Source organism: Salminus brasiliensis, chromosome 5, assembly GCF_030463535.1.
Source record: "Salminus brasiliensis chromosome 5, fSalBra1.hap2, whole genome shotgun sequence".
Lineage (NCBI taxonomy): Eukaryota > Metazoa > Chordata > Actinopteri > Characiformes > Bryconidae > Salminus > Salminus brasiliensis.
Genome location: NC_132882.1, coordinates 44,470,337 through 44,482,798, shown reverse-complemented (window position 1 = coordinate 44,482,798; position 12,462 = coordinate 44,470,337). Strand labels below are relative to the sequence as shown.

Sequence of the window (12,462 nt, the reverse complement as noted above, 5' to 3'; positions counted from 1 at the left end):
TATTAACCAGCTAACATATAGTCTTTTGGAGCACCACTCCATTAACCATTTACCTCAGCTAATTTTTTTTTTAAAGCTAGCTAAAACAGAAGCTAGTTTGTTAGCCAGCTAATGTTCATTGAGTCCCTGGGAGCCCACTTTACACTTTACCTCAGTTATTTATTTTAGAACACTAGCTTAAATAAAAGCTAGTTTGTTAGCTAGCTAACGTCTAGTTTTTTGGAATCTATTTAATCAGCAGCTTACCTCAGCTATTTTAATAAAGCGAGCTAAAATAGAGGCTAGTTTGCTAGCCAGCTAATGTTCATTGAGTCCCTTGGAACCAACTCTTTACCTCAGCTATTACCTCAGCTATATTAATAACACCGGCTAAAATGGAAGCTATTTCGTTAACTTGCTAACGTTTAGTCTTTTGGAGCCTACTTAAAAATAGCTGAGCTTATTACCTCAGCTATTTTTATAAGCTAGCTGAAACATTTGCTAGCCAGCTAATGTTCATTGAGTCCCTTGGAGCCCACTTTATTACTCTTTACCTCAGCTATTTTTATAAAGCTAGCTAAAACAGAAGCTAGTTTGCTAGCCAGCTAAATGAGTCCCTTGGAACCCACTTTATTACTCTTTACCTCAGCTATTTTTATAAAGCTAGCTAAAACAGAAGCTAGTTTGCTAGCCAGCTAAATGAGTCCCTTGGAACCCACTTTATTACTCTTTACCTCAGCTATTTTTTATAAAGCTAGCTAAAACAGAAGCTAGTTTGCTAGCCAGCTAATGTTTATTGAGTCCCTTGGTGCCCACCTTATTCTTTATTCCAGCTATTTTTATAAAGCTAGCTAAAACAGAAGCTAGTTTGCTAGCCAGCTAATGTTTATTGAGTCCCTTGGTGCCCACCTTATTCTTTATTCCAGCTATTTTTATAAAGCTAGCTAAAATGGAGGCTAGTTTGCGAGTCTATTTTTATGAGCTAGCTAAGCTAGTCTTTTAGAGCACCACTTTATTAGTTCTTTACCTCCATCTTATATATATATATATATAGTGGCATATACATATATGTATTATACTATTTTCTATTATATCTCATATTTAAAATCTACACATTGCCATATATAAAAAAATGACTGCTGACCACTTGCCATTAACAGGGTCACCATCCCAGGCCATCCCCTGTCCTCTTGCACTAGCCAATGGCCCATTAAATGTGCCATTTTCCAAGATATACTGTAGTGTAGTATTACATGGGGGTGTGCTGGATGTGATACTTGTTGGTTGGACACCAAGAGAGAAATTCCCAGCTTGCCTCAGACATAGAAGTCCAATTGTCCATCCCTGAGCAGCGCAGAATTGTGGCCAACCCGGTCTCAGTTGAGGCAGTGAGCCAGCTCAGTCTGCTGAGGAGAGAAGGGACCAGTAAGATGCTGATTCTGAAGCTTAAATCAACGAATCACATTCAATCACAGTTCATTTACAGCACTTGCTGTCAGATAGGTATGTCTTCGTCTGCTATTTACCACATTATGTAAGTATTCCAGTTGCATGTGAATATTAATAAAAAATGCATCATTTATTTACATTTTATTAATTTATTTATTTTAACAACAGGAGCGCCGCATATTTTCCCAGCTCAGTTTGTATCAGTCATGTTTGCTAGCGATATAAAAGCCAGCGATTAGATTCAGACATTTCAGAAGGGTCTCCGAGGCAGCAGCGTCGCCACGGCAACATAAAAAAACATTTACATTTATTTATTTTATTTTGTATTTCCCTTTTAAGCCTTTTATCCTGAGACGAGTCAGGTTTTAAATCTGGGGTTGTGGGCGAGGTGGGGTGGGGTGGTGTGGGGTGGTGATCATCATCATCATCCAACATTTTGTCTGTCCCTTGTTGCAGAATGCAATCAAATCCTCACAGCAAAGCTCCTCCAACAAAAGCAGGAGAAACTCTTTTTAATACTCTGAATTTAAGAAGAATGAATGAGCAAGTGTCCCAATACTTTTGTCCATCTGGTGTCTCTTAGCGTTAATAATAAGCTCCGAAAAAAAAAACAGCCTGACCTTACGGGACTGAGCGTAGGGAAACAGCTACACCTGCTCGGCCCGATTTGGAAAGTCTGAGAGGAGCCTCATCGTTTATGCTTAATAAACACGTGTAGCCTCGGGCGTAACTCGAACTACATTCCTTGATTTAATTAATCATTCTTTATTAATTTGATGTATTGTTTATGAAGATCCCACTGTGGAGTTAGTGCTCTCAGCAGCACGGGTTTGATGGATACCCTTAGGAGGAGGAGGCGGAGGCCTGGGCCGTGGGTTTCACTGCTAAAGTAGAGTCAAGCTTTTAGCTGCTTAGCTGTTTAGCCCCCTGAGCTCCCCCACGGTATACACACCTTAAAATATCTCCTCATGCATTTTCAAATCATGCATATGATTTGAATTTCATACACTATGTGTCCACATATTTATGGACACCCTTCTAATCCTAACCTTAACCCTCAATCCAAAACCTAATTGCAACTCTTATCCTGGCCCTAATCCTAACCTTGACCACATTCCAAAACTTAATCCAAACCCTCACCACGGCCCTAATCCTAATATTATTCTCAGTCCAAAACCTAATCCTAACCTTAACCTCAATCCACCAAACCTAATCCTCATCCTGACCCTAATCCTAAACTTGACCGTAACCCAAAGCCTAATCCAAACCCTCACCACAGCCCTAATCCTAATATTAATCTCAGTCCAAAACCTAATCCTAACCTTGACCCTAACACAAAGCCTAATCCTAACTTTCATCCTGGCCCTAATCCTAACCTTAACCAGAACACAAAACCTAATCTTAACCCCTACTCCTATTCCTAATATTAAACTCAGTCTAAAACCTAATTCTAACCTTCTCCCCGGCAATAATCTTAACCTTGAACTTAATCCAAAACCCTAAATTTGATCCTGGTCTTAATCCTAACCTTAAACCAAAACCTAATCCTAACCCTCACCCCAACTCTAATCCTAACCTTAACCAAAACCCTTATCCTAACCCTCACCCTGAAACTAATCCAAACCTTGATCACAACCCAAAATCTAATCCTAACCCTCACCCCAAAACTAATCCCAATTTTAATCTCAATCCACCAAACCTAATCCTAACCCTCACCCTGAAACTAATCCAAACCTTGATCACAACCCAAAATCTAATCCTAACCCTCACCCCAAAACTAATCCCAATTTTAATCTCAATCCACCAAACCTAATCCTAACCCTCACCCTGAAACTAATCCAAACCTTGATCACAACCCAAAATCTAATCCTAACCCTCACCCCAAAACTAATCCCAATTTTAATCTCAATCCACCAAACCTAATCCTAACCCTCATCCTGACCCTAATCCTAACCTTGATCGTAACCTAACCCCTGGCCCTAGTTCTAACCTTAACCTTGAACCAAAACCTAACCCTGACCTTTTTCCTGGCCCTAATTCTAACCTCAAACCAAAACCTAATCCTAACCCTCACCCTGACCTTAATCCTAATCCTGACCACAACCCAAAGCCTAATCCTAACTCTCACCCTGGCCCTTATCTTAACCTGAAACGTAACTAAACCCAAACCTTAATCTTCACTCAAAACCTAATCCTGACCCTCAACCTGGCCCCTTAATCTCAGTCTAATCCAGTTCAGCTCCAGTTCCAGACTGGCGTCAGCAGCAGCAGGTCTATAGCAGATAGAGGATGGTGGGAGGGTCAGTATTAGAGCTGTTAGAGGATCAGTGATCTCTCAGGTGATCGTCTACAGATCTGACCCTGGACTCTTCAGATAAAGGGAAGAACTGCTGGGTCCAGTAATAGTCTCTTGATGATCTACTGGATGTTCAGATGCTGCTCCATCACTGGGATGGAGAGGGTTTACTTCATCTAAAAAGGAACCAAAGAAAGAGTCCATCAGGCTGGACTTGGCTGGCGTTGGTTCGAGGATTGGTTCGGGGTCAGTCATGTCTCGTGGGCTTTTCCAGGGTTTGGTCTGGAGCCAGAGGACGCGAACACACCCCAGAAAAACTCCAATCAGACTCTAATGGGTTTCACATCCAGTGCCAGCGAGCCAGCGGAGCGTCCCATAGAAATATAATGAGTGTGAGAGAACACCAACAGCATGGACGGGCCGCCCCCCTCGGTTTCCGTCTGCCTGAGCGCGGGCGCTGGAGTGCTAGCTCGTGGTTTTGAGTTCGGCCTGTTTTCGAGGCGAGTGCAGTGTGTAGCGTGTGTTTGTACGCCGGTGTGTTTGGGCCAGAATGCAGCGCTGCGAGCAAAATAGAAAAGAATGGTCACAGACGAAGGAGTAAGCGAGCGAGCGAGCAAGAGAGAGGGAGAAATTGGGTCAGTGATCTAAATACCAAGTACGATGTCAACGCCAAATTACACACTCCACTGACGTCTCTCTCCCTCTCTCTCTTCCTCTCGCTCTCTCGCCCTCGGTTTTCCCCATGATCCGCATCCGTGAATTCCTCCTTTTTCATTTTCCCTTTTCTTTGAAATGCCAACTTTCCTCCCAGATCCGTGTTTCTACCTCTTCTGCCCTTGATCAGACCAAGTACAAGGCAGTGCAGGGTCCATGAAAGCTCCTCAGAGATGTGGAAGCCCTGGGACACCCTTGAACCTGGAGATATGCTCCACCTCGGCCTTGTAGCAGAATGAGGTCTCCTTTGGTCTTCTTAGCTTTTTTCCAGACCCAGGTTTTCCAGCCCGGGAGTGGTCCAGAGCACCGATTCCTGGTCCTCCTGAAATCAGTGGTCTAGGGTTTGCTTCTAGTGAACGTCTAGTGGTGTGGTGTGAAAGCTACCTGCTCCCGGCGCCAGATGTAGGGTTGCATGATTTGTTAGTTTCGTCACATGACTGCTTCAACCTATCGCCAGGATGGGTGAAAACCTTCTCCAATGAGATCGGCTCCTCGTTGGCAGGTGTAGTTCCTGTACGGTGAAATGCCATGACTCCAAAAAGGTGCTCTTCGCTGTCTGAGCATCCACCGGGCATCCACTGGGAGAAGCTTTTTCCTACTTCTCCATGTGGAATTCTTTCGGCTGTTCGATTTTGAGAGGTTTCTTGCCGCACAGCCCATTTCAAATCACCCCACAGCATCTCAAGAGGCTTCCAAGAGCTTCCTTGGTGAATTTACTGGGTGGATTAACTCTTTGGGTCATCGTCATGTTGCATGGTCCACCTCCGCTTCAGCTTCAGTCCAAAAACATTGTTCTCAAGTACCCACTGATATAAGGTGAACTCAGTGCAATACGGGAAATGAAGGAAAGCTGTGATTGGTGAATGATATGTGAGCCAATAGGTGGCAGCGATGTTAAAAGGTGGGCGGAGCCAGCAGAGCATCAGGGAAGTTTTGTACCTGAAGCAAGGCTTCTTTGTCACGTCTGCTGAAGAACACGTTGAATAATGTGATCCAGCAGCATGAAAGATGTATGGAAAACATCTCGCTGTGCTTCTCTCTCTCTCTCTCTCTCTCGCGCTCTCTCACCTCTTGCAGTGGTGTCGGGGGGGCGAATCTCGGAGCTGACAGACAAGTGAGAACATGGAAAACCTTTTATCTTCAATCCCAACAGCTTCCTTTTCTCCCCACTGTCTTTAACCAACCCTCCCTCTCTGCCTCTCCGCCCTCCGTCATCTCACACTCGCTCAATACTGAACGCTAGGCCTGAAATGGTGTTACACTTGTTAGACAGGGCTATGCTCATGAGGCCGGGGGACGTGTGAGGAGTTTGAAAAGGTAACACTGTTATAGCTTCTGTAGTCCTTCATGACCCTCTGAGGCCAAACACCTTCACAGCTCTCTCTGCTGCAGCCCAGGCTCACTGTTAGCCTAGCTTCTGTCCTGCTGTTAGCATGCGAGTCATTCCATGCAGCCGGGTGCCATTTCCATTTGACAATTTTTTTGGCCAGTCACCCAAGCCCCTCATCCCCTATCCCTGGCAATGCTCCCAGCACTGGGAGGGTGAGGACAAGTACCTGCTTCCTCCAAAACAATTGAAGTCGGCCACCGCCTCTTTTCCAACTGTCCACACTCGGAGGAAAATGCCGGATCCCCAGCTCTGACGCATCAGCCAACAGATGCCTGTGCTGGCCAGCATCACACTACGAGTGAGAGAGCGCCATCTACCCACCCCTGAGGCCAGTTGTGCTCTTTCCGGCTCCGGCTGCCGATGGCAAGCAGCATGAGCCTACAGGCGTTTTAGCCTAAACATTGGTACAGGCTCCGATTCTCACATTCAAACTAGGAAGCAAAACCACCCCGTCACATCCCTTACCACCCTGTCGCACTATATAACGTATAACAGGGTGGTGAAGTTCATCATAAAATGGACGGAGTTCTTTATGTAGAAAGCTTGGAATGTCAATTTGGAGATCAGACGACCTAAGAAAATGACAAAAAATTTGAAAAGGGCCCAAGCAAAAGTTTGGGCACGCAGCATGGTCAGTCCTTAGGACCACCAGCTTTGGCCAGGGGACTTGTAAACACTTTCGGTACCAGCTAAGCTCTTGCTGGGTGGATTTTTGCCCACTTTACCAGCAAAAAGGTTCTACTTCTCTGAGTTTCTTGGGTCGTATTACATTTTAAGGTCATCTTTTAAGGGTCTATGCACATATTTTTGATGATGTGGAGGTCGTAGAACTGTGAGCCATAGCGAAACGTTTAGCTTGCGACTCTTGAGGTCGTCCATTGTGGATTTTTGTGGATTGTTCTGCTGGAAAAGCCATCCTGTTTGCATCAGTAGCTTTTTACTGATGGGCTGATGGCTATGTTTGGCTAGAATTCAATGAAATTCTTCCCTCTACCAGTGAAAAGTTGTCCGTGCCACTGGCTGCAACACAACCCAAGGGCATGATCCTGCCATTCCTGTGCTTAACAGTTGGAAGGGTGTTCTTTTCATGAAGTTCTGAAGCAATGCCCATTCATAAGTTATGTATATTTGTGTATTAGCTTGTGTGTAATGTATTGTTGTAATGTGATATATGGCTGATTTCCTCTGTTATGGGTGCTGCCAACAGCTTTAATACAGATTTCCTTAATTCTTTCATCACACCTCAGGCGAGATACTTAAAACTGCACCAGGTTATTGAGTGTAAATGTGGTTTTGTTTCCTGTGGTGATTTGAGACAAATCATTACGGAGATAGAAGTCTATCTGTGCGTTCATTTATATTCCATTCATCGTGTCCTGAAATCTGCATCTGCCAGCTCTCATAGGACGGATCTCTCATAAGCTGTGTTTACCGGCCCCCCTCTGAGTTAGCACTGCAGAGTTAGATAAGATAAAACACAGGTAATGTGGCATATTTCTGAAACTATAATCCCACCCTTATTATTCTTTTACCTCCCTCAGCCTGTCAGGTGGGCTTCTATAAGGCCTTTGCAGGTTCCGTCTCTTGCTCGGATTGCCCAGCTAACAGCAGGACCGGCCTAGAAGCTTCGATAGTGTGCGAGTGCCGCAGTGGCTTCTATCGAGCTTCCAGTGATGCTAACAACACTGCTTGCACAGGTAAGGAACCTACAGTAAAGCCAGACTGTGCACAGAGATGGCAAATCAATCCCCCCTTATACGTAACAGTTGGAAAGGTGTGCTTTTCAAGAAATTCTGCAGCCTACATTAGCATGTGCCACTGGCTGCAATGCAAGCCCAAAACATTATCATTCCACCCCCATGCCACTGGCTGCAACACAACCCAAAGCATGATCCGTCAATCCTTATGCTCAACAGTTGGAAAAGTCTGCTTTTCATGAATTTCTGCAGCCTACATTAGCATGTGTCACTGGCTGCAATGCAAGCCCAAAAAATGATCAATCCACATCCATGCTTAACAGTTGGAACAGTGTGCTTTTCATGAATTTCTGCAGCCTACATTAGCATGTGCCACTGGCTGCAATGCAAGCCCAAAAAATTATCATTCCACCCCCATGCCACTGGCTGCAACACAACCCAGAGCATGATCCATCAATCCCCATGCTCAACAGTTGGAAAGGTCTGCTTTTCATGAAATTCTGCAGCCTACATTAGCATACGCCACTGGCTGCAACGCAACCCCAAAGCCTGATCTGTCAATCCCCATGCTCAACAGTTGGTCAGGTGTTTGTTTTTTTTTGTTTTTTACACCCCTTAACCTTATTAACTGAGGTTTACATACCTGCACTAACACCACTTCTATCTGCCAGGCCCCCCCTCGGCCCCAACGTCTCTGTCCTGGGAGTATGAGAGCACGGAGGGAGGTGTATCTCTGCGCTGGAGGCCCCCGCTGGACATGGGTGGGCGGAGTGAAGTGTGGTACAACGTGGTATGCCGAATCTGCCCCTCTGCCACAAACACCCCCCCCAGCGCCTGCTCCTGGTGCGGCGAGACTGTAACGTACACGCCGTCTCAGACTGGCCTGAGGCAGACCAAGATCACCCTTAACAACCTGCTCACCAGAGTCACCTACCTCATACAGGTACCCGCACTGCGTTCCCCGTAAACACCCGCAGAGCTCAGATTACCTGTGGACACACTGTACAGGCAAAGCTTTGACCTAATAAGGATTCAGTATCATTGTGATTCTAATCTCAAACATACTTGGCATAGCCATCACTAGCGCACCAGCGTGGCTGGAGAAACGGTTGCGTGGTATAGACCATGAAATTCTGAGCTTTTTCGGCGGGCCGATGACGTAGACCTATTGAACACTGGGGGCGCTGATTCTAATATGAGTGAATCACCTGCTTTAGATCAGTATTTGCCAAAAAAGGGTACTGTACAAGTAAATCTCCCCTAAAAGATTCAACAGTGGTCACTAAAATTCGAATTGTGCAACACGACACGATCGGTCCAAATCCCAGTGCTGAGCTCATGCAGCCAGTCAAGCTTCCAAGCTTCTAAGCTACTAAGAATATCTGTTTACAAAAGTGGAGCAGCTAATTTCATCTTTAAAAAAAGGTCTTTTGGGAATCCAGGATTGCTGTTTTAGTTTTTATACCAGTATTAATGAACTGCAGTTACAAAATTCACTCATTATCACACTCTGAGCCCATGAGAGATTTCCCCATCTGAGCACCAGGCCTCTAGCGTTTTCTCATCCGCCTTATTTTTACAGCACATTATTACTGTTAGAAGGAAGCTGGGACAGTGGCTGAATTACACCGGTTTCATAACACATTTTCTAGCCGTTAAATGGAAAAACATCAGTGGTGTCTGGATGTGGCGCCAGTCTGCGATTGACTGATGTAGGTCAGTTTTGAATATAAGGATCCGAAGAGTGAAAGGTGCCCTAGAATGGAAAATTAGGGCTCCGTAGATGGAAGTGAAAAACGGTGAACCTCAAACACTGCCGTAAAAACCTCCAGCAGAACCAAAACAGAGCTGGAAAACGAGCCGATTTCAAAACCCCAAAACTGTTACATCACAGTCCTGAGTCTTTATATTTACAGCCCAGCATTTACATAACTAGAGAGCAGCTCATCACCAGTGATGCGAAAGCCACAGAGTCAAACAAGGATAGGCTAAAAGCTAACGCTAGCTGACGCTAGCTTTTACCATCTCTTCTCTCCATCGTCCACTCCCTCGAAAGCTAACTGGACTACCTCGGCTGAACCAACCTGGAGCTTAACCCACAAACGGAGAGTTTTTATGGAAAGAGGATTGAGTGACGATGGTCATACTGGTCAAGCTTGGTCTTGCTGGTCAACCAGATTAGCCAACCAAACTTGACCATGCTGATCGACCATCTTGGTTAGCTGCTAATGCAGGTTGTCCAGCTTGTTCATGCTGGTCCAGCTTGTTCATACTGGTCATGCTGGTCCAGCTTGTTCATACTGGTTATGCTGGTTGACCAGCTTGGTCATGCTGGTCCAGCTTGTTCATGCTGGTCGACCATCTTGGTCAACCAAACTTGACCATGCTGATCGACTATCTTGGTCAGCTGCTAATGCAGGTCGACCAGCTTGGTCATGCTGGTCCAGCTTAGTCATGCTGGTCGGCCGTCTTGGTCATACTGCTCATGCTGGTTGACCAGCTTGTTCATGCTGGACCAGCTTGTTCATGCTGGTCGACTATCTTGGTCATACTGGCCATGCTGGTTGACCAGCTTGGTCAACCGAAGCTTAGCTCTCGACCAGCTTAGTGTATGTTTTGACCGACTAGCTGCTCTAGTCTGGTAAAGCTGGTCAGACTGGTGGACCGGCCTGGTCATGCTAAACCATCAAACGAAAACATACATCAGCTTGGACTGGTCAGGAGCTTTTTCCTCTGAATTCTGAACTTGGCGTAATTTGTGACTGATGCTGATTGTCAGGTTCAAGCGATGAATGACGTCTCAGCCCTCAGTCCCTTTCCACCGCAGTCCGCTAGCATCAACTTTACCACCAGCCAATCAGGTGAGTTTTCGTCAGTGACCCTCCCCCACCCCTACATTCATTACTACTTCAAATGTGTAGAATTAGAAGATCGGCTGCAGATGATCAGAACAGTCTGGTGTGCTCCTGACTGATGGTTGAAGTGAGGGGTGAAGAAGAGCACCATGGTCAGATCCAGAGAGCTCTCTGAGGCCTTCAGGAAGAAGGCTGTAGATGCAGAGGAGTCTGGGAAGGGGTTTAAACAGATCTCAGAACAGTTAGAAATCACACTAAATCATCTACAAGAGGAACAGCTGACCACCATGACCAGATCAGACCTTCCTAGCAAGATCAGCCCAAGAGCAGAAGAGCGGGCCACTGCTGTAGCGATGCTAATGCCACAATAGCAATGCTAATGCTGTGATAGCGCATGCTAATGCCACAGTAGCGATGCTGGGTGAGGCACAGTAGCGATTGCAAAGCCACATCAGCAATGGTGACATTGCAGCAGTAATGCTAACACTGTAATAACAATGCTAACACTGTAATAACAATGCTAAATGCTAACTAGTCTAGTGTAGTGTAGTGTAGTCTAGTGTGGTGCAGTGTAGTGTAGTGTAGTGTAGTGTAGTCTAGTGTGGTGCAGTGTAGTTTAGTGTAGTCTAGTGTAGTGTAGTGTAGTCTAGTGTGGTGCAGTGTAGTGTAGTCTAGTGTAGTGTAGTCTAGTGTAGTGTAGTGTAGTGTAGTCTAGTGTAGTGCAGTGTAGTGTAGTGTAGTCTAGTGTAGGGTAGTCTAGTCTAGTGTAGTCTAGTGTAGTGTAGTGTAGTCTAGTATAGTGTAGTGTAGTGTAGTCTAGTGTAGTGCAGTGTAGTGTAGTGTAGTGTAGTCTAGTGTAGTGTAGTGTAGGGTAGTCTAGTCTAGTGTAGTGTAGTGTAGTCTAGTGTAGTCTAGTGTAGGGTAGTCTAGTCTAGTGTAGTCTAGTGTAGTGTAGTGTAGTCTAGTATAGTGTAGTGTAGTGTAGTGTAGTCTAGTGTAGAGTAGTGTAGTGTAGTGTAGTGTAGTCTAGTGTAGTGCAGTGTAGTGTAGTGCAGTGTAGTGTAGTGTAGTCTAGTGTAGTGCAGTGTAGTCTAGTGTAGTGTAGTGTAGTGCAGTGTAGTGTAGTCTAGTGTAGTGTAGTGCAGTGTAGTCTAGTGTAGTGTAGTCTAGTGTAGTGTAGTGTAGTCTAGTGTAGTGTAGTGCAGTGTAGTCTAGTGTAGTGTAGTGTAGTCTAGTGTAGTGTAGTGCAGTGTAGTCTAGTGCAGTCTAGTGTAGTATAATGTAGTCTAGTGTAGTGTAGTGTAGTCTAGTGTAGTGTAGTGTAGTGTAGTGTAGTCTAGTGTAGTCTAGTGTAGTCTAGTGTAGTGTAGTCTAGTCTAGTGTAGTCTAGTGTAGTGTAGTGTAGTGTAGTGTAGTCTAGTCTAGTGTAGTGTAGTCTAGTGTAGTGTAGAGTAGAGTAGAGTAGTCTAGTGTAGTCTAGTCTAGTGTAGTGTAGTGTAGTGTAGTCTAGTCTAGTGTAGTGTAGTCTAGTGTAGGGTAGTCTAGTCTAGGGTAGTGTAGTCTAGTGTAGTGTAGTGTAGTCTAGTGTAGGGTAGTCTAGTCTAGGGTAGTGTAGTCTAGTGTAGTGTAGTCTAGTGTAGTGTAGTGTAGTCTAGTGTAGTGTAGTCTAGTGTAGTCTAGTGTAGGGTAGTCTAGTCTAGGGTAGTGTAGTCTAGTGTAGTGTAGTGTAGTCTAGTGTAGTGTAGTCTAGTGTAGTGTAGTGTAGTCTAGTGTAGTGTAGTCTAGTGTAGTCTAGTCTAGTGTAGTGTAGTGTAGTGTAGTCTAGTCTAGTGTAGTGTAGTCTAGTGTAGGGTAGTCTAGTCTAGGGTAGTGTAGTCTAGTGTAGTGTAGTGTAGTCTAGTGTAGTGTAGTCTAGTGTAGTGTAGTCTAGTGTAGTGTAGTGTAGTCTAGTCTAGTGTAGTGTAGTGTAGTCTAGTGTAGTGTAGTCTAGTGTAGTGTAGTGTAGTCTAGTGTAGTGTAGTGTAGTCTAGTGTAGTGTAGTCTAGTGTAGTGTAGTGTAGTCTAGTGTAGTGTAGTGTAGTC

The 12,462-nt window shown here is 45.0% G+C and overlaps 1 protein-coding gene across 1 annotated transcript in view; it reads left to right on the top strand.

The window, feature by feature from the left end:
* The window catches only part of ephb6 (eph receptor B6), a 61,973-nt gene that overhangs the window by 32,479 nt on the left and 17,032 nt on the right, over positions 1-12,462 (top strand). Inside the window, exons 6-8 of the mRNA XM_072680574.1 lie at positions 7,370-7,525; positions 8,197-8,468; positions 10,305-10,386. Of these exons, the coding sequence (XP_072536675.1) occupies positions 7,370-7,525; positions 8,197-8,468; positions 10,305-10,386 (510 nt within the window). The remainder of the gene's footprint in view (positions 1-7,369; positions 7,526-8,196; positions 8,469-10,304; positions 10,387-12,462) is intronic.